The 21,129-nt window shown below is 36.5% G+C and overlaps 1 protein-coding gene across 1 annotated transcript in view; it reads right to left on the reverse strand.

Moving 5' to 3' along the window:
- Positions 1-21,129, reverse strand: part of LOC310904150 (uncharacterized protein) — a 265,904-nt gene that overhangs the window by 132,617 nt on the left and 112,158 nt on the right. Inside the window, exon 6 of the mRNA XM_083848465.1 lies at positions 4,851-4,912. Within this exon, the coding sequence (XP_083704591.1) occupies positions 4,851-4,912 (62 nt within the window). The remainder of the gene's footprint in view (positions 1-4,850; positions 4,913-21,129) is intronic.

Raw genomic sequence — 21,129 nt, forward strand, 5'->3', positions numbered from 1 at the left:
CTTCTAGACCCTCAGGACCTAGAGATCCGATTACACCTCTCACATGTGAACAACATGCCTATCAGCAACATTCATAACAACCTGCTACATTAATCCAGATGCACAAGATTGAAGAAACAAGATTTTGTATACAGATCTAGCAAAAATGATTTCTGTTATAACCAAAGGAAAACTATTCTGATTTTTTATGCTCTAAGTACCATTTGAAGACTTACGATGCATACAGGGCAAAAAGATGTGAGGGAAAAGAAAATTAAAATGTATTTCTTCTATTATGCAACACTGTGACTCTTTCTCTCCTTGCCACTATTTCACTGATATGTTAGAAGTGCAACAAAAAGGTACAGTCTGAAACCCTGCATAAATTTCCCCTGATTATGCCATCAACTTTTCAAAGGGTTAACGGGAAAAGCTGCTCGTTGTGCCCCCTCCTGGCTGCAGCTCCACTGCAGCCTCTAACCAAGGGCAAGGGCAGCACGAAACGTTGCCTGCCCTCTCTTTGTTGAGCATCACTATTTTAAATGCACTCACAATAACACGAAACCAAATTATTTTCAGGCCAAATATTAGGATCTTCAAGGTTTCAAAAGGAATGCATTAAAATAAAGATAACTGGTACTTTGCATTGAAAGATCTACAAAAGTTTGAAAAATTTAAAAGGACGGTGTTTTCTCTTGAATTGTATTACTAGTTAGATTCAATGCAGGACACATTGTTAAGTCTACTAACTCTACCTCATACCTACAAAAGAAGAGAAAAAAGCTTCCTTTATTATTAACAAAACCAGGGTTTGGAAGCACAATCTAATGTGGACATCTAAGAGTCACTAGATGGTAGTGTAATTCTAATACCATGTGTAATTTGGGCGTAATGGTTTAAGGCCAATTACCAAAAAAGTGCAATGTAATTATAATGATTGTAGAATTGATATTTAATATACGATAGCTGCATATGAATATGTAAACTTCATGTGCATAGCCTGTGTTTTAATCTTTATTGTTTACACAGATGAGGTAAATCCAAATTAAAGACAGAATATTTTATGACCACTTTGAGCATGAATATCTCATCTCTTATCATATAGATAAAGAGAATATGAAAGTTCACCAGAAAGTCAGAAACAAGGTAAGTATTCCTTTACTACCAGGAAGTGAATATCCAGAATACAGAATCTGAGACAGAAGAAAGCTGCAGGATTGAGGAAAAGTAAAGAAGAAGATGTAAAGTACAATCACAAAAGGCTGTAAAAGGGAACGAAAGCTGTACACACCTTGATATGGAATTGAGGAATTAGTATCCTTTTTTTTTTTCTGGATATCCACAAGAGAAGACCTAGTCCAACCCATGTTATCCAACAGATCTGAATTAAATCCAGTGCATTTGATCCAAATTATTTAATTTGCAACTCTCACTATAATTTTATTCTGAGCTTTTTCCTAGTATTAAAGTCTCCATCTAAAGTTAGAGCAATCCTTCTAACTGGTTTTAGTGATAAGGGATATGTGCATACCTTTGAATTTGATATTATTTGTAATTGCCACAGTGTCTATGGATCTTGTCTGTAGGGGCAGTATTAGGAAATGTCTAGGTCTGAACCATTCTGATGACCCACGCTTGCCTTCCCCTCACCCCAAGTACCACCAGAGAAAAAAAGTACTGGCCCTCCACTAAGGTAGGAGGAAAAAAACAATTCTTCCACACTAAAAGAAAGTCTGCCTGAGTTCTAGCTTCCCAAAGAGGCATAAAATATCCAGAACTGCAGCCTTATAAAAAAAAGTATTAATAAAAACTCTTTATTAAAAAAAAAAAAAAAACAACAAAAAAACCTTCTTAAAGCTTCTTAACTAATACATCCATTTCACTTACATTATTTTAAGCTTGGCACATTGAAGCACTGCCAGTGTCTCACTGGTCTTGGTCTCATGATAAACAGTATCCAGACATAAAATTCAACTTATCAAGATCCACTTTTTTTTTTTTTACAGCATGACAAGAAGGCTGAAAATGATACAGTTAAAACATTTTACGCTAAAGAAGAAGTTTTATGAATTTTTTTTTTTTTTTTGCCAACTGTAAAACTTTTCTTTCATCCAGTGACCTCATGTGTTGACATTTATTTGGATTTTCAGGTTAATCTCGACAAGGAACAGTAACAAACACATTCTTTTGACAGAAACACTAGCACACCTGCCAAGTCTCCTGAACTATTAACTCATTGATTTGCCCCCACTTAACTCTCCATATTATAGATGAGGGTCTACATATTGTGATGGACTGAGCTAAGTCTCCTCTCCTGCTTCAGGATCTCAGGTGCTAGAATTGACAATATTCACCATCACATTGGTATTTGGGACGCCTGAACAAGCAAAAAGGTCTTGTGCTACATGCCGGCATAGGGATATCAGCTTCCCAGTGAGACCTTCTCTCCAAGAAACCACCTGGAAGTGTACTTCCCTGTCTGTACCTGTATGCCACAGCTGTGCTTAGCAAGGAGACCCAGCCAACCCTGCATGAGGCACTTTGTGCACCCGATACGCGGTATGTGATACCCTTGTCAAACACCCAGATGTGACCTGGTGCTTGACCAACATGAAAATTCTAGTAGTTACTGAGACAGGAAAAGGTTGAGATATTTTCTGCAAAGTTTAGATTTGAGAACTTTATTTTCATTCTAGACGAAAATATGCATCATACAAACCCCTCAAGAGATAAAGGAAGAAAATAACTCCGGAAAAAAAAAAGTATTAAAAATAAAATTAAGTGATAAGGTTAAATAAAATGTAATACAGGAGGTGTGGAATGCACACTTGTATGCAAACTTAGCATCACATTCTACTGATACAAGGTCATATGATTTTATTAAAGCAGCTTTGCCTGTATATTTCTTGACTAATCTCATTTTTTTTTTTTTCCTCTCCATTCTTCTTCATCTCAATGACAGCAATGCTGGACAGAACTGCAAAGATGATGATTCAGCTCTACCCCTGCCCACTGCATTTTTACAGAGATCCTTGCCTCCATGCCTGGTTCCAGCAGATATGGGGACTCTGATTTGCATGTAACTTTACCCAGTCCCCAGAAAATTCTTCCTTCTGTTGCCTTGAAGGCATCACTGACTGTTGCGTGCTCCTCCCTGCCACCATACAGACTCTGTGCAAGCTGCAGGCTCCCACTTCTGTGTAGGACATCTTTGCTGTCCCCACCTTTAGAGTTTGGTGTCTCCTTCTCAAGCAGACCCTGCAGCCCACAAAGGTGCTGCCCCACATCCCTCCCAGGGGTCTCACTTCACCCCACCCTCTGAAGGCAATATCACAAAACTATGAATAAAACCAAATCAGCACTAGCACCTTCATACCTTAATTCATTCAACAGAAAGACCGACGGACAATATCTCTGAACTGGAAAACAAATCTGCTAAAAGTTGGAATTTCATATTTTTCAATGTATGTGAATTTTCTACCTTAAGACAATTTTTTTTTTTTTTTAACTGTAAGGCTACCCTTAATTCTGAAAAGCATTAAATGTTAGAGTTGATATACCATTTTTGTTGTAATCACTAAGTGAATAAAAGCTTACTTGCTCTGTTCTATTCCAAACTAATATACCAATATAACACCAATATTTATCTTATCATTAGTGATTGAGGTATGGAAGAAGGAAGTTGTAAATAATATAAACAATTTAAAAATAATAATAAATATATTGAAGTACTAATTTCTGAGTCAATTTATTGCTCAGAAATGGAATTCTAAACCTAAACCACATTTTGCCAGCCATTTTTTCCCCCCAAGCATTTCACTGAAAGTATGGCATTAAAAAGAAATTAAAAGAGCTAATCAGGACAGGTAATGACCTGTGTTCAATGAGTCTTAGTTTTAAGAAGGGAAAGAATTTTAGAAAGAGTAAAGATCAGCACTTCATCTTCATTTAACCACAAAGTGGACAGTGTTCCTTCCTGACAGAAGGTCGAAGAAACTGAGGCCCAGATTCCCCAAATCAGCACAATGCTTATCACAACACTTTGCAGAAAAAGATGGCTTTGAGATCTCCTGGCAATGGCTGAGAGCAATTCAGCTCCTTCCCTCCCATGGTTCAGAGCAGCCTCATGATTACTCCCTATCTGTGGTCCTAACATGTAATCCACCACTTGCAACACAAACATTACTACTTATTTCAGTGGGTATTGGATCAAATCTCACAGCTGTATTACAGCTGTGCAAAACATCAGAAGGAAGACCACCATCTTTACCTCTGGCTAATTTTATATATGAAATAATGCAAAGGTATAACAATAATGCCACTGCGACCAACTCTGTGCCTCCTATTAATTTCCCCCTCAAATTTCTGAATATTGTTCTCCAGTCCCCAAACACTGCATAGAGTTATAAAAGGTCTACGTGTCTGCATATCACCTTGCATCTGCGTTTCACTTTGCCATTTTAATTCTATAATAGGTTGCTTGGACATTACCAGCACCCCACTTAATTTAAAATTACAAAGCCAAAACGCCCACAAAAACAGTGCCTGCTCATACACACTGAGTGAGACAATGTTTGATGTATTCCCACTACAGGGAAGAAATGAAATGATTTTCAAAACCTTATTTGTACTGATGAGTGGTCAGTGAGTCTTCAGGCCAATGCAGATATTCTTGCAAAACATATTGATAAGAGGATATGATTTTGATCATCACTACTCTTAAGAAAAATAAAGTCTGTGGAAAGATGTTCCCCATTGTTAATGTATGTTATCAGCCTTTGTTCAAGGCAAGTACTGAAAAAAACCCTGCAGGTAAAATCGCAATAAATTCACCTAGAGCGTGAACATTTTTCTTTAAAAAGCAAACTCACTTTATGTTGCCCGTGCTGACTCATCCAGTTGACTTGACATATTCTCCATATCAGCCGCACACCTTTTTAAAAATAAACAAAACAAAAATTAATGGATGGTCCTCTAGTCAGTGACTGGTTATACACACTACCTCCTAGCAATAACAACTTGCACTTGTTTCATGTCTTTCATAGTAGGATCTCAAAGCAACAGATTACAATTACGCCTCATCCTCCCTAAGAAGCAGAGAAATTGGAACAGTGGATGTTCAGCAACCTTGAAAAAAATCCCTATACAGGTTACTTACAGAAAGCTGGGATAAAAACATAAGGTTGACCCTTTCTTTCATTTTCTAACATTTTAGCTACTACTGCCTTCTGATGAAGGAAGAAGGAATGTTCACATTTCTCAGAAATTTAGGATATCTTCAGATATTACTGTTAGTTGGGAAAATCTTATTTCTTAACCCTTATATTATGGATAATTAATTCTTCTTTTCCTCCTCCCTAATTTTCCATCAGCACCACCCATTTAGTAACAGATAATTCTGTGCCTTTCTTCTTTTGACTACCATTGCTGCAATGCTGAAGAGAATGAGTGAGGGGAGGAGTAAAGTAGAAAGAGTGGGGAATGAAAAGGGAGGGTTTGGATGGGGGGAGAAAGAGATGAAGAACAAGCAGAGGTCAAAGCAAAAAAGAAAGAAAACAGGAGAAAAATAAAAGAATGAAAAAGCAAGAGAAGCAGAAACTAAAATACTTCTGAGAGACTTGGAAACGTTCTGGAGAGGTGACTGGTATATCCCTTAATCTTTCCATTTATATATCCCACCTACTATCCTTCTATCTCCAGCAGGCTGAAGGGCTTCAGGACAACAGTATTTTGCCTCACGGAATTTTATTTATATCCCTATGTCTAGATGGGACAAAACCAAACAAACAACAACAAAAAAAAAAAAACCACCACACCACCATGATACAGAATCTAGCACACATGGGCTCCAGTCCTAATGTCAGGCCCTTGGATATGGCTAAGCTCAAAGACATTGTTTATGTTCCCCCGTATTCTTACGCACATCTAATGACAATGCAAGCACAGTGGTACAGTGCAGCTCCACGGCCTGAGCTCTCTGGATGACGGAGGAGCAGAGACATTTGCAGGAGAGCAGCGGCCTAGTGCTCTGCTCATGTTCCACTCACACAGAGTCTTTCAGCCCCTGCTGAAGCATGGGCCTCTGGCAGAAGTGGCGCTCTGCAAAGATTACAAGTTTTTTAGATCAAATAAAGTAAAGGTCCTAAGCCTGCTCACGCCCAAGGAGGAAGGATTGCCTTTTTGTCATTGACTACTAAGAAGTTAAGAGTAGAAAAAGGGTGGATTTGTGCTCAGACAAGAAATTATTTCTGAAGCATTTCTTTCCTGTTTTGGGTTTTCTCACACATTGACTGAAGCATTAGGGAAAATATTTCAAGAATGTCTTGCAATTTTCAGACTTATTTATACAAATTGACAAAAATCACATCCAGTCAACAGCTCTACATCAGCTTATCCTGCTTAAAAAAAAAATCTAATCTTTAGTGTCTGATTTGAACGCACTGTTGGCCATCTTGTGAAGTTGAACACTGCTGAAAATCAGGTAATGAATATTTCATATCAGGCTTGCAAGATTGATGGATATTAAAAAAAAACACCAACAACACAACATTTTGCTATTCATCTCTGATAAAGTGGAGATAACACTAGATGGTATGAACATACAATTCTTGATTCATGGAATAACACATGCAGCACTGATGCCTTCATTCCTGACAGCTTGTGCCATGTGTGCCTCTAATCTAGTATAGCCAGTATGCTAGTTTTATCCTTCAAAGATCTGCCTACAGAAAAAATCACTGTGGACAGAGCATAGACTGACTATTCTCTGCTGGCCTTGAAGTGGTGTATACAAATAGGGATTTTGGAATGCTTCTAAGAGGTTCAGAAATGAATGCTGACCATTGCTGACCATTTTGTGCATGTTCTGCACCAGTCTCCTCAATCTGTTTTTAAAGACTTCTGCCTATACTGAAGGCTATTTAGGATGGAACTTGGCACATTCAGAATGAAAGTCCCAAGCCTCTGAACAACAGCGTGAGGCTTCCAGGTACAGATGTTCAGAGATCACACCCTCCATCAATCGTCATGGAAGCAGTGTGGAACACATACTGATCAGCAACCCCTATATGCACGTACTTCAGTTTTAAGAAGGAAATTTGAAAGCCCTCACATTTTAAACAGACCTTTGTTTCTGTTCAGAGTTCAGAACTTGTTCTCTTGGACTAATCTATAGATCCAGCAGATCTATAACATATAGATGAAAGTGAAAAGGCACAATTGTTCATGTAACTAAACTGAACAGATAAGGTGTCCTTACCACACCTCTCTGCACTTTTCCAGAATGCTGCGTTGAGCTTCACAGTTCCAGCCTCAGGTTTTGACTTAACAATATGCTCCCTCATACCCGCCAAGTTTTGCGTTCACTGTGGAATATTTCCAGACAGTAAAAACAATCTCTCCTTGAACTATCAAGAAAATGTGTATCATGCAGCATGATCCTTGATCCCAGGACATTTTCCTTGTGACCCCTGAATAGTCCAGACTTTTCTTTGAACATCTTTGTGCAAATGGCTGTTTTCTCTAGTCACTCTTTCCAGCTGCTAGGGACCATCAAGGAAATAATCTCCTCGCTCTCTCTGGCCAGGGTGAATAAATACAGGCTTAAAAATCCTGAACAATCTGCCTTGGTTCAGCACATAATATACCATTAGCTGGACAAATCCATATTCATAAAACTCAGCAAAAACATAGTTAAGTCTTCACATATCACACCTAAGTTTCTGATGTCTCATTCTAAGTATGATGTAAAACATGTTAAAAATAAATAAATAAAAATAAACATAATGAAACAAAAGGAATACCTAACCAATTTTTTTTTGTTTCTAAAACTTTTCTGAGTCCAAACCTATGCTTGAACAATCTAAAGACTTACTTTTAAAAGCAAGTCAACAAATAGCTTTCTTTTAATGATTCACCTATATTTATCTGTACTACAAAAAAAAAAAAGTAAAATCACAACACTTAAAAAATATAAGTTGTATTTGCAGGGTTTTTTTTTTCTTGGAAAAGGGGAATTAAACTATTAAAGGACACCTTGTTAAGTAATTATATAGCAACATCACTGTGCAATTAAATAGCCATCAGTCCCTGCAGCTGAGAAATTTCAGGTAATTATTCAAAGATAATTTAATAGGAGAATTACTGTATTCAAGAAAGCATTAGCTAGTAATCTACCTCAATTAAAGCAGCCAATTAATTTCAGCACCTTGATAATAGTTGCCTTTTGCAAAACTATCCTCCCCTACATACACACACAAGTCCTAAATTTTAAAATAATCAAAAAAGTGAATTTGGTGCAATTTGGCTTCCATTTTAACAATTCACATCAAGAGAATTTGGGATGCTTTTATTTTACATTATGTTATTAGCATGCATTATTCTTACTGTTCAGTTTTACTGTGGATGAAATTATACCCATGGTTTGTAAGTTAGAATAACAAGGTGTATGGAGAAAATCTGTATAAAAGGAATAAACATTTGTCTGTTCATACCAAAATAGAACACAAAAAGATGCATAATAACTGAAAAAGTGTCTCATTGTGACAATATGTCTTCAGGGAATTATGGGACTCTCACAGGTATTGCTTGGTTGTGCTACTGTACAGTGCACTGCAGACAGAAGTCATTAATCACACAGTTGCAAATGGTGCTCATTGTAACAGATCTAGTGCAGGAACAAAAAAGTGAATATACAACACAGTAGTTAGTTACACAGCAAAATATTTTCTCAAGGTCGGGACACACTGCAAGGTCTTTTTTTGCTACAATGGTGAATATCAAGAGGTTTTTACGTTTTGCAGCTTCATACTTGTGAGTTTGGGCTCCTTGAACTGAGATACCAACAAAAATACCGAAAACAAGGAGGACACATGGAGAATTTTCAGAAAGGCACAAAAGGTAATTAGGCATCCAGCTTTTATACAGATTCAGTGGTTGCTGAGGTCCTAAATTCCTTGTGCTTCTTTAAAAATCAAAATATGTAACAATCAAGAAATCATTCCTTTTTTAGAAATATCCTGTCATGCAGATGTTCACTGTTTTAATTACCATTTTCTGCCTCAACCAGATCTGTATTATGTTTTCTTTCATTTCCTATTTAATTTGTTTTTAAATAGAAAATAAATGATGGTTGCAAATAAAAGAACACCCATGTGATTCAGATCTTCATATATTTTCCATATATGCCAAGAGTTTTCTTCCCTCCCCCTTAAACCACGGCAATGTGTTGATGGTAGACTGAATAAGTGTCCTTTTATCTAAGCATTGAAAATATGCATAAACAAACACAAAACCCAGCCCGTCAAGACTGAATCCTGACTCATTTAAGAAAAATACAGAACTGTATAGATGCTTAGGGTATTTATCTAGTCTTTTTCATAGGATGAAACAAAACATAGATGTAAAAACCTCCAAACTTCAGAGCTGGAATAATCCTAACACATGTAGTAGTGGCTTTTGTTGAAATGAGTCTGCATTGTGATTAGAGCTGTTACTTGTTAAATAACTGAAAGTCACTTAAAATCTGTTAGACTAGGGCCCCTGCCATGAATCTTTGTTTCACTTCAGTTTTCACGTCAACAGGTTTCCAATGTTTCCCTTACTGACTCATCAGTGTTGAATAAGTTTCTATTTAATTCAAGAGTACTCAGCATTACCTGACCCATTAGCACTGTCCCAGAATCTGGAGAGGTATACAAGGTTTCCCTGCCCATTGTGCAGCTATTTTTAGTCCCTCATAATTCCCGATAGTTCTCTACAAAATAATCGTTACGAAAAAAATTAACTGGGCTACTTCAAATAGAACCAAAATTTCTTCAAACTCTTGACACACTTGAATGTGTTTAATATATCCCTGAGCCTTACTTGTAATAAGCAGATCTCCCTACTTCAGATATTTATCATCACTGAGCATTCTTTAGGTTTAAGGCAGTAAAAAAAACCCCAAAAAACAAAAACAAAAAAAACACAAACAGATCCGCTATATATCTCTATCTCAAAACCTGTGTATCACTCTCCACACTGATAATCAACAAGGTACTTCAGCACATATCTGTTTTAAATCACATTGATTAAAGTAGGATTAATCATATATCTAAAGCCAGACTCATCCTTAAGTATCTTGCCTTATAAGAAAACAAAGATAGGCATTTCACTGACCAGTGGTTTTCTCACCTCCTCATTCTAGTGACAGATAGAAGAGCATATATTAGATGGAACTGGTGCAGGCTCTTAAGCCTTTGCAGGTGGTTGTGATCCCTGTGATGGAAAATCTAATTTTTCTTCACTGTTGTGAAGAGGGATGAGAAAGAATATAGCACCACAGAGATTAGGCAAGAGCCCTAAAAGGCTCCCAATGCAGCCTGTAGTAGCGATGAGCTGAACAGCAGGTATTTGAGGACTACTGCTCCCCTTTTTCTCTTTCTCATAGAAAACACAATGATTTTTCATACCAAGCTAAACAAGTAAACACAAAAACTACCATATACTGATAGGATTAGAATCAGAATTTATCAGGAGGCTGCACTGTAAATTATAGAACCAGAATAAGTAATTGACAATGTTTACTATTGAGAGCTACAATTCTCTTGGCATCCAGAGTCAAATTATACGTGTATTAATCCCCCAATCACAAGTTTACTCTCTCAACAATATAATCCAAGTGATTAGAGAAAGTAGAGATTCATCCAAAATAACCACAAGATACCTAAAGGATTTAATTTGCTCCATCACTGTGCCACTTGCTGTTCTAATTATCATTTCATCCGGAGTTACCTGTAATTTTCTTTTAGTGCCAAAAAAAATTGTACATTTTGTTTCTTAACATTTAGTAGGAGCCTGCTATTAATCAGTCATTTTTCAACATTTAGAACATCGTTTTTAGGGGCTTAGTACACATTTTATTAATGAATCATACATAGCAGCATTATCTGCATTGATAATTGATTAATAAAATATTCAATAATTTTAGTGTTAATAGGGACTCCCTGAGAAGCTCCACCATCAGCCAACAGGCCAAATTCACAAGCTCTCAATTAAGTACTCTGAAAAATTGGGATCACTGAGATTCTTCTTTAGGACTGTATATTATTTTTCTACCTGTTCTGCATGAGGAAGAAGAAAAAGATCATCTGAGCCATATGTGCAGTGAGGTATGTGACTGTGTTAAGCAAATGTGGTTTAACTAGGATTCAACACCTGGTGTCTGTTTTCAGCAACTACTTTTAAAAGCAAGCAAAATGATAGGCTCGCCTTAGTATAACTGAAAGCAGACTTGAGAATTTTAATTAAATGAACAGTAGTACAAAACATCACACTGTTTTTCAAGTAGAAAACAACTCTTCTGAGAGGTACAAGTGCAAAAGGCAGGGAGACACCCTCAAAAACATCTCACTTCTTCCTTAAAATCCCCGATAGGTAACTTGTTTCTTCCTTCAAGCTGGCAGTCAGAGGGACTGGTGGAGGGGGCTGCAGGTGGTGCCCAGCAGGACAGCGTGTGTCCTCATCTCATGGTAGCAAGTCCTGCATCCGTCTGCATGGGCAGCATTTTCAGAAGCAAGGACTTCTTGTAGGACCCTTTTTAGGTCACCATCAGTCACTCACATGTTGTAAACTAACAATGTTGTAAACTACCATTTCAGACCACCAGTAATAAATCCTTGAATGCTGTGGCAGGCAAGACTCAGTCAGCTCGCTTCTGCCAAGCCCTAAATTCAACCACAGGACAAAAAAAAAAAAAAAAAGCAGACCAAGAACTAACGTCCTTAATGCAAGAGAGAGAAGAAGAAAGGGCTCAAAAAATGGCAGATTTATGACTGGAAAATATAAATATTAGGTCTGCTCCAGATTCTCTGTTGTGAACCAGACAAAAGGTCTGCTAATGCTTTATCTTCTCTAAGGGTATACATAAGTGTGCAATGTCCTCTATAAAAACAGGACAGATCTGCTGTGTTGCTTCTCCCAAAAGCTTCCAGCAATTCTCCCACTTGAGGCCTCCTCAACCCTCTAACAGGAATGAGCATTCCCCACATGAATATGAAAAAAGGGAAAAGAGCATAAAGAAAACATAAAGTAGCAGAAAGCAATAGTTTAGCGTACAACAATAGTTTAGAGTACAACATAAGGGGGGCAGTGTGCAAGCACAGCAAACAGAAAATTATTTACAGAAATTATTCACAGAACTGTTTCAAAAAATTTAAGAAACTTGTAGGCTGCATGCAACTAAAATCCAAACAACAGAAAAGATATTTAAGTGATTTACTATTACTATTATCTTTACTAAAAAAAAAAAAAAAGTTAAATAAGCTCTCAAAAATTTTCCAAAATATAATTTTAATTCCTAAGTTTGTTTATTATTATTAGAAAAATGCCTGCTGTAGTATCTTAAGCAAGAAAAACCATAACCAAAAGAAAATAACAGACAGGTACCAGCTACCATCTTAAACTAAGTTCTTCATGGCAGCATTCATCTACGTGTGACCACAAACCCTTTTGCTCCACCTGCCTTGTATCCCCTACTTTAGGAAAAAAAAATCTAAACTTTTTGCAGAAAGTGAGATTATTAAAAAAAGATTAAAGGTGAGGAGAAAAGGAACATTTCAGTTAAAATGTAGTTAGTTAGGGAGACTTTAATAAAGGCAAATAGGGAAAATAAATTCAACTTAAATTTTGTGCTTGATTTTCAAGGCTGGTATTCCACCATCACTAAGGCTGTGACTGGGAAATGGTTCCCTGCTAACTCCATAGATGATAGTGTTACCCAATTCACTTCCAAAACTTAAACTCTATGGGGGAAAGTAATTCACATTTTTAAAATATTTTATCTGAACACTGATTCATCTCAGGATAATGGTGAGATTTTTATTGCAATAGCAGTTGTGAATCTAAGCACTATTTAACACAAAACAGTCATTTCTGCTTCACTACTGTCAATTAGGAGTGTTAAAATAAGTAGCATAAATATTCCCATTACTGGAAACAAATTTGTGTATGTTTATAATGTTGTTTATGTCTAAGGCACTATTAAAAGTTAGTCATACAACAAGAAAAATCAATTCCACCACATTCACTAAGCACAGAACTATAAATTCAGTAAAAATCAAATTGAAAAAATACCTCCAGGAAAAATATTTTCCTTTTTTGATTAGTTGATAATCATCTTAATCGGCTATCAGACAAATAATTTATCTTGTGGTGAAACAGAAATGGGGCATCATCCATTTTATCAGCTACCATCTCTGTGGATCTTGGAATGCTGTTTTTAAGAAACAGCAAACAGAAATGAACAGAAAAACTCTGCCAAGTTATCAAAAACACTTGCATTAAAAAAGCCCTATAAAATCTAATCCTGACATCAGTAGGTTACAACTTTGCATGTCCCCAGGGCACTAAAATAATACTCTTTAGAACAGCAGGAGGACTATTTTAGACTTCAGCTTTCTAGTTCTAACAAGGCTTTTACATTTTTTTTCTAGGAATTAAGGATGCTAATCACAATCTCCAAATGCGCATTGCTGGGTTGTAAAAATATTAGACCACAAACTGACATGGCAGCAATGTATTATGCTGCTATGAAGGAGTCTTGAATAGAAGGAAAACTCAAGATTCCAGGCCTGCCATCACAAAGGTCAACATAATTGGCCACATACAGCAAAATCAACCCCCATGTCTTCTCCTAGCCAAGCTGACTGTCGAGGAAAACCTGTCTTCCTACTGGGATAAATAAAGTCTAAAGTAGGAGGAGCAGGAGGTTTGGAAATTTTAGATGTAAAAATGTGAGGAACCCTAAAGATGGTATCAAAATTTATTCTTTAAGATATCTTGTGATGAGTTAATGTGGTTTGGTTTAAATTATTATTTAAATTATTTGAGCTATGAATTATTCCAAATGTTTGATGAGATGATATTTTTCACTAGCAATCCCTGGATTTTAAAGCATTACTGAGTAAAACATTTTATAATATTACTATGCATTTAAGTAAATACTTTACTCATTTTCCTTTTAAAATATATACTCACCATATTATTATTTCAGTATGTTGATTCCATATAGCTTGTGTAGGGTGCTACATATGCTGTGGCTAACTCGTTCCACATAAAGGAGCCTCCTATTACACCTGGATCTCAGCGTAAAATTAGCCCAGTTAAATTACAGATTTTGTGACACCTTATCTTTACTCAGGGTCTTCACAGGAGAAGTCAGCTTTATTTTGATTAAGAGATTATTTGTGGCAACCATGTAATATTGTCACCTGTAATTCTAGTAAAATGCACCTCATGAGCCAACCAATTTCTTACAGTTCTCTTCTCCTAAAGGTCTTAATTATTCCTTACAATGTATCTAGCTATACAGATTAGTAAAAAGAAAAATCTTTGTCATTTCTGGATTTATGAAAAGATTCAACAGTCGAGTCAAAAATCTGAAGAGCTGAAAGTAAAACATAATAAAATGCCTTTCCTATCAGAGAAGTTTCAGCAAATCAAAATTTTACTTAATATCCTTTCTAAGGAATTTCAGGCAAAACATTTAAAAAAAAAAAAGAAACAAAGATCAGAAGCAAAAATCTGAGAAATAAATGAAACAATGAACAAGGGACCTGTGGTTTTTCAAGTAGTTTCATTATTTTTCTAAAAATTTGTCCAAATAAAAAAATACGTAGTTCTATCTTAAAGCAAAACCAATCAACAACAATAATAACAAACACACACACACACAAAAAGCAAACTTATAAATTATTTGTAAACCTAAAATCTTACAAACCAAATAGCTATGTTTAACCGAAATGTCAGCTAAAACTCCAGAAACCACAATAAGCAACAAAGTGACTCAAGCGTACGATGACTGAGGATTACATTCAGGTAACATACATTAATTTTCAAAGAGATTGTACCACACCTGCTTGAACTATCTTCAGAGTGAGCACTGAATCTATTGCTGATGAGACCACGTAAATATTATGCCAAAATCTTAAGGAAATTATTGGAGAATGATGACATATTTCTTAAATGTCCACAAAGAAAGCTTTAGAAAAAGATTTTTATCTCATAGTGTTGGCAGTACTACTGCTGTACATTGATTGTAAGTACAGTGGGACTTAAAAACGTAGATGAAATATTCACTTTGTTATCTCCATTGAGGTAGTCCATTAGAAAGTAAGGAAAGCACTAAACAAACTTCCGTGGAAGTGATAATTGCTGACAGACTTTTGTGTTACAAATAACTCTTTAAAATGAACTGGACAATTAGACTATTTGCTAGAGCAAAATGAACCAGGAAGGATCCCTATATACATACCAATGCGATACAGTTTGTGATGCAATATGATGTATTATCTCTATATGCTTGTTCTAATACAAAAGTGCATCTTTTCCACTAAAATACAATAAACAGCCTTCTGAGAACTGCATAGCAATGTCAGCCAACTCCTTCCAGGGCTGGATGACTATATCCTACAACACCCCAAGCAATCTGATTGTGTTACTGAATGAAAAAGAAAAGCTGCTAATAATGTATATATTACATGTCAGTTCATTGCACAAAACTCACAACTGCATTAATGAGATTATTTTAAATAATAAACTAATATGCCTGTGGCAATTTCTCACTTGTTTGGTATTCTAAGCACCATGCTGATGAGGGAAGAGAGATGGGATCAGACAGACTTTAGTCAAGCAGGTGATCTCTTGCCCTTAAGCACCCTTTCTGCGGGGCTCTTGAGCTTTGGAGCAGCTTTGGGACCAGATGTGGTCAGGCACAAACTATCTCATACTGCAATGGACCAGTCTCTGACCTGGTTAGATAGGGACCAAAGCAGGTGCAACTCTGTCACTATAAATGTCATGGCTTGGTTATACAAGGGTATATACTAAATAATAATATAAGAGTATGCTTTCCATATGCTCTGACATCAACACAGCAATGCACTTCAACACATGCCTGGCTTTCATAAGTGTGGAAAAAGCCCTACTGAATTCAGTAAGGGTACTTCCGTGATTTCAGTCAGGTGTATGCTTAACTTGCACAGTTAAGGCTTTTGTTGTTGTTGTTGTTTTTCCCAACAAATATAGCTTAAAAGGTTAAAAAATTGGCTATCTTTACTTACCATTCCTCATAAAGGGACAAATCCTGCAAAAGTGATTACACCCTTCACGTCCATGAATTTTAATATGAAAGTCATGTTTGCAGTGCTTTATTGGGGCCAGCCCATAGGATAAAATAGATTTTTTTTTTTCAGACGGATTTGTGGGAAAACAGTTCCAAACTTCCACAATATGCTCTTTACAATAGAATACACGTATACACACATATATACATATGTATGATATACTACAATATATCGTATGCAATATTGCCCAAATACAAGCCAATGGGAAAGTCAGTTGCTGGGCTGTACTTAGTTTCACTGACAGTTAATTGACAATAAGCATTTAGGATATAATGAGATTGTGTTCTCTTGCCTAACAGAGTCTCCAAGTCAGAAATGACAGTTACAAGTTTGAAGTGAGAAACATCCAGGATGAAAGGTTCACAAAGCCTTGACAACTACATCTCTCACGATTTTTCTTTGGATTCATCACGAGCCTACAGAGACCAGTTAGAATGGAGAACAGAAACATGCAGTGACAAAACCCATAACAAGCATAAAACACCTTTGACATGACATGACAAACTGGTACAAAAGATTAACGAAGACTAGGAGAGTTGACTACAAACATGACCTTACCATTAAAATAACATGCGCCACGACTTCTTTAGAACTGAGGCTGGATATTTGTAACTTGTCCAAAACATAACCGATTTCGAAGCAAAAGAGCGAAGACTAGTCTTGAATATTCTTTTTAGACATCTTAGGTCACATAACTAGAACTTTGCTGCAACTAAGGCCGAAATTCTTGCTGTTAATTGTCTCAGTGGCAATAAGAAATGCAGCTATACTATGAAGTAAATATTTGAGAAAAAAATCATTCTTAAAACTGCTATATGTGGATAAATTAATCCTTTAAGAAAGACAAAACTCATATTTGCCTTGGTTGCCTATAGGCTAGCTCAAAAAGGTTAATACTATTCAACATACAGATTCATTTCAGAGACAAAACTTATGAACTTATCAGAGAGATTTAAAAAAATAAACAAAATTCACAGATCCGGTTGCACTGCAAATATTTTGACCTTGACAGCTCATAGGCCACCAGATTCCAGGTTCACCAGGACAACCCTCTGAAATCTCACATCCCATGACTTTGAAATCAAAGACAGAAATGCTGATACTCCTCTTAGAACTTTGTAAAGCAGCAGTTGAGAAAATACCATCCTGAAAAGGCAAATCCACGAATGATCCCTCCAAAAAATGAAGGGAGAAGGATTCTGTTATGCAGCTGGATATGAAGTGCTGTCAATAGGAACTACATCTATGAATACCAGGAGCAAAGCTCTAACCCAGCTCTGCCTTAGGCAGAGGCATGAGTAAGAAAATATCCTAAGGAGCTTGTTTTCTCCCACAGCACATTCAGTGATAGAGTAAAAGATCTCTGAGAAATTGAGTCTTGCATTAATTATGAAGAAGATTGGTCACAATCAGTTCCCCAGCCCTGACAGTGCAAAGCAGCTGCTAGCGGGGCAGGGCAGTGAGATTTAAGATGCCATTCTTTAAAAAGGTGATGAGGGGTTTTTAGCATGTTGTTCAAGGCTGTCCTCCTTAACCACAATGCTCCTGTTGGCATAAAATCCCTAGACCAGCCATCCAGATGACCACTCCCTTTCTGCACACCTTGGGAGAATTACCTGTTTGCAGAAACCTAGCTTATGTCAAATAGGTTGAAAGAGGCATATTGCACAGAAAACCTATGAATAGTAGGAAGGGAGAGAGGGAAAGGAAACAAGCAAAGCAATGGAATAAAAACAAGAGCCCCATGCATCTTATATGCTGAAGAAATAATGTCTTTTCTAAATTATGTGCAGACTTGTTTCCATTTTCATATCCTTTACTGATTTTTTTTTTGGAAGGTACAGAAAATGAGCATAAGAGACAAAAAAGTACTTCGCCCTGCAGGAATACAAAAATTGTAAAAGCACAGGCAGCACTACAGAGGAGCAGTGCCATTCACTCACAAAGAATTTTGTGCATGTAGATGGCTGATTAATTGCTGGCCTGCCTAGACGAAGCTGCAACGAGCCAGATACTGTCAGCATGCCATCTGTTACCATGGAAATGCACAATGTTCCTGTTTCTGACAAACCCTTGAATACTGGATAGATTGTGCCATATGTAAATAAGGCAAATTAGTTTTCCTATATCTTCCAGACAAGGTTAGACTAAAAGAAAATATATCTGTTTAAACATACTGTAGCCTCCAAGATGTGAACTGTGTAAACCTTCTTTTTTCCATAAAAATCCCATTCAAATTGTTGTTAGAACTGAAGCAGCATGGACTAGCATTAAGAAGCATAAAATTAATTCCCAACTGGTAATGTTTACAAAAGCAGTACTAAAAAAAAAAAAAAAAGTCAACAAAAAAACATATGCTGTATGCATACTACATTCACCATAGTCACTAAATTTTTCTTTCTTATCTCCTTGCTGCTCTCATCCCTCCACCCAAAAAAATGTGGCAATGTTATTGAAACAATATAAATAAACAGGGAACTTTCATTTCTATGGTGATATATGGTATAGTTTGGATCATTTCACCAAAATGTTGATTTCTTGAGATGCTACAGATTTTAAACATGGAAATATTTCACTTACTAATTTGAATAGTGTTACATTTATAGCTGAGGCATATTAGCTTAGCTCCACTGAAGTCAGAGGAGATGCAGCAGTTTATATGTGCTAAGGATCTGGCTTTAAGGATTTTTCAAGCCAGAGCTTAACCAGTTACTCCAAAGATCACGTTATCACATCCTGAAAAATATAACAAACTCCAAAGTAAAAGATTTAAAACTTAAGACTTAGATTAACTTCTTGATTTTATAATTGTATATAAAACTAAAAGCAAGTAGTTTAAAATCAGTAAAATATGTTCACTGCACTCTCTGAGAACATAACACATTTTATTTTGGGCAGCTGTAAACCCTGGAACATACTGTTTTACTGAGCTGGCTTCTCCTTGAAAGTGGTCACCACTTTGCGAAGTACAGCTGATGCAACATGGCTTTATGCTAAAACATCTAATCCCAGAAGTATCAGGTTAGTATAAGTATAATCCCCTGGAGTATAAAGCTGATGGAATTAATACCGTACATTATCCTTCTTGCCAGTTAGCAATATAAAGTGAGTTGATAAAAAGGAGCATGTCCACAACACCCCTCCAGGATACTTCTGCCCTAGGATAGTTTGGAGCCCTTCTGAACCATGAAATAAGTGCAAGTTAAAGATGTTTAAGATGCTCTAACACAGTGGATGAGCACACAGTGGTCATAGGACTGGAGGAGCACCATGATGTGCCTGAAGTCTCCTTTCATTATGTGCATTTACCCCATTACTCAGATTTCTATTTTCACTCTATACTTTTATGGGGTAACACAACATACTGATATAACGTAGATGACACTATAAAAATTGGGATATAAAAATGATTAAAAACTTTCATCATGCTGCATTGTAAATCCAGGCTTTACAGTTTCTTAACCTATTTTCTGCTCCCCACCCCACAACTTCTTTTTGTGTTTTTCAGCGCTGAGATTGGTGCATAGTATAACAATAGCTGAACAGTAACCTCACAAAATTAACAGGCAGCTGTGTATGAATATCTACCTGATAAGAGAATTAATCAGTAGCTCCAGTAACAATAAGGTTATCGTGTTCATGGTAAACACACTGTGTACCTTTAATATATTTTTATACAGTCCTTTTCTTGATGTTCAACTTTGCAATGCTAAGTATCACCTCTAAAAATTGAGCAGCCATCTCCAATATTTGTTCAAGACATAGCTTCTTTTGAGCAAAACCAACAACTAACTGATTCTACAGTTTCACAGAACCTTAGATTCCCCAGCTGCCCAGAACTTCATAATAGCAACCTTTTTTAGATGAAAATAAAGTGTCTATAAAATAGAGAAGATTTATACAAAATACTTTATAACTTAACGAGACCCATTTTTGTAGAATAAAATAAGATTAATCACTCCTCACAACAGCTTTCATGGGATCTGTGCCAGATAGTTCTCTGACATTGGCTTCTTCCCATGGAAGCATGTGCTGCAGCGCTTTGGAGTTCTGCCCTTCCTTCTTCTCCTCATCCCTAAGTGTTTTGAATGCAAGAACATATAGGGGATGTGACACTCAACGACTTAAACGAGTGCTGCCTACCTAAGTACAAGAATAAAATTAAGAATCTGACAAAGGGAAGATTGATGGGGAGTGTGAACATGTAGAATCCATTTTGAAAAAAAATAATAAATGTAGTTATAGGTAAGTAACTTTCATTTTTTCTTTGAATGTCGTCGAAGTAGTCCTACTTATGAAACAGTGTGAAAGCATTCCATGATAGTTTCTCATCTAAGCAAGCTGACAATGGCATGCTATTTAATCAGCAAGCAGAGCACTGCTTTGCCAAATTGAGCAGCTGAATGGTGTGCTATGTCTGCTATGTAGTGTTTTGTGAATGCAAGAGCAGAGTTCAAACTCTGAGAAAACTCTATAATAAAAATGAATCTATATCACACAATGCAGGTCACCTTTGCCCTATGGAATATGACTCGATCCTGAAACAGAGGAGAAATATTAGTTCATACTTCTCCACATATAGACTAACCAACTTCACCTCTGTGATCTAATTATTTACAAAACATGTAAGAAAACTGTGCCCTTCAAAATTCTCTGATCATATTTAAGTAAATGGGTAAGGTTTTGCAGCACCTGACCCATGAAAATTTGCTTTGTTTAATGTTAATGAAGTCTGGAAAGCACAACCAGAAAACTGACTTAGGTAAAATTCAATTATAAACTTGCACAAGTATTTAGCTTTTGAGGATTCATCAAGCATAGACCAGTCTCAAAGTCAGAAAAACTGCTTTGAAAGTTGCTACCAAAAGAGCCATAGGAAAACTCCTATCTATGGCAGAAAGGAGGCTTTATTAAATTTTTGATAAGTTTGTTGAAATATGGACTTAGTGTTGGATGAGCAAAACTGCAAAAATAATTTCAAAACTTG

The sequence above is a fragment of the Anser anser genome (genome assembly GCF_964211835.1).
Source record: "Anser anser genome assembly, chromosome: 9".
In the NCBI taxonomy this organism is placed as follows: domain Eukaryota; kingdom Metazoa; phylum Chordata; class Aves; order Anseriformes; family Anatidae; genus Anser; species Anser anser.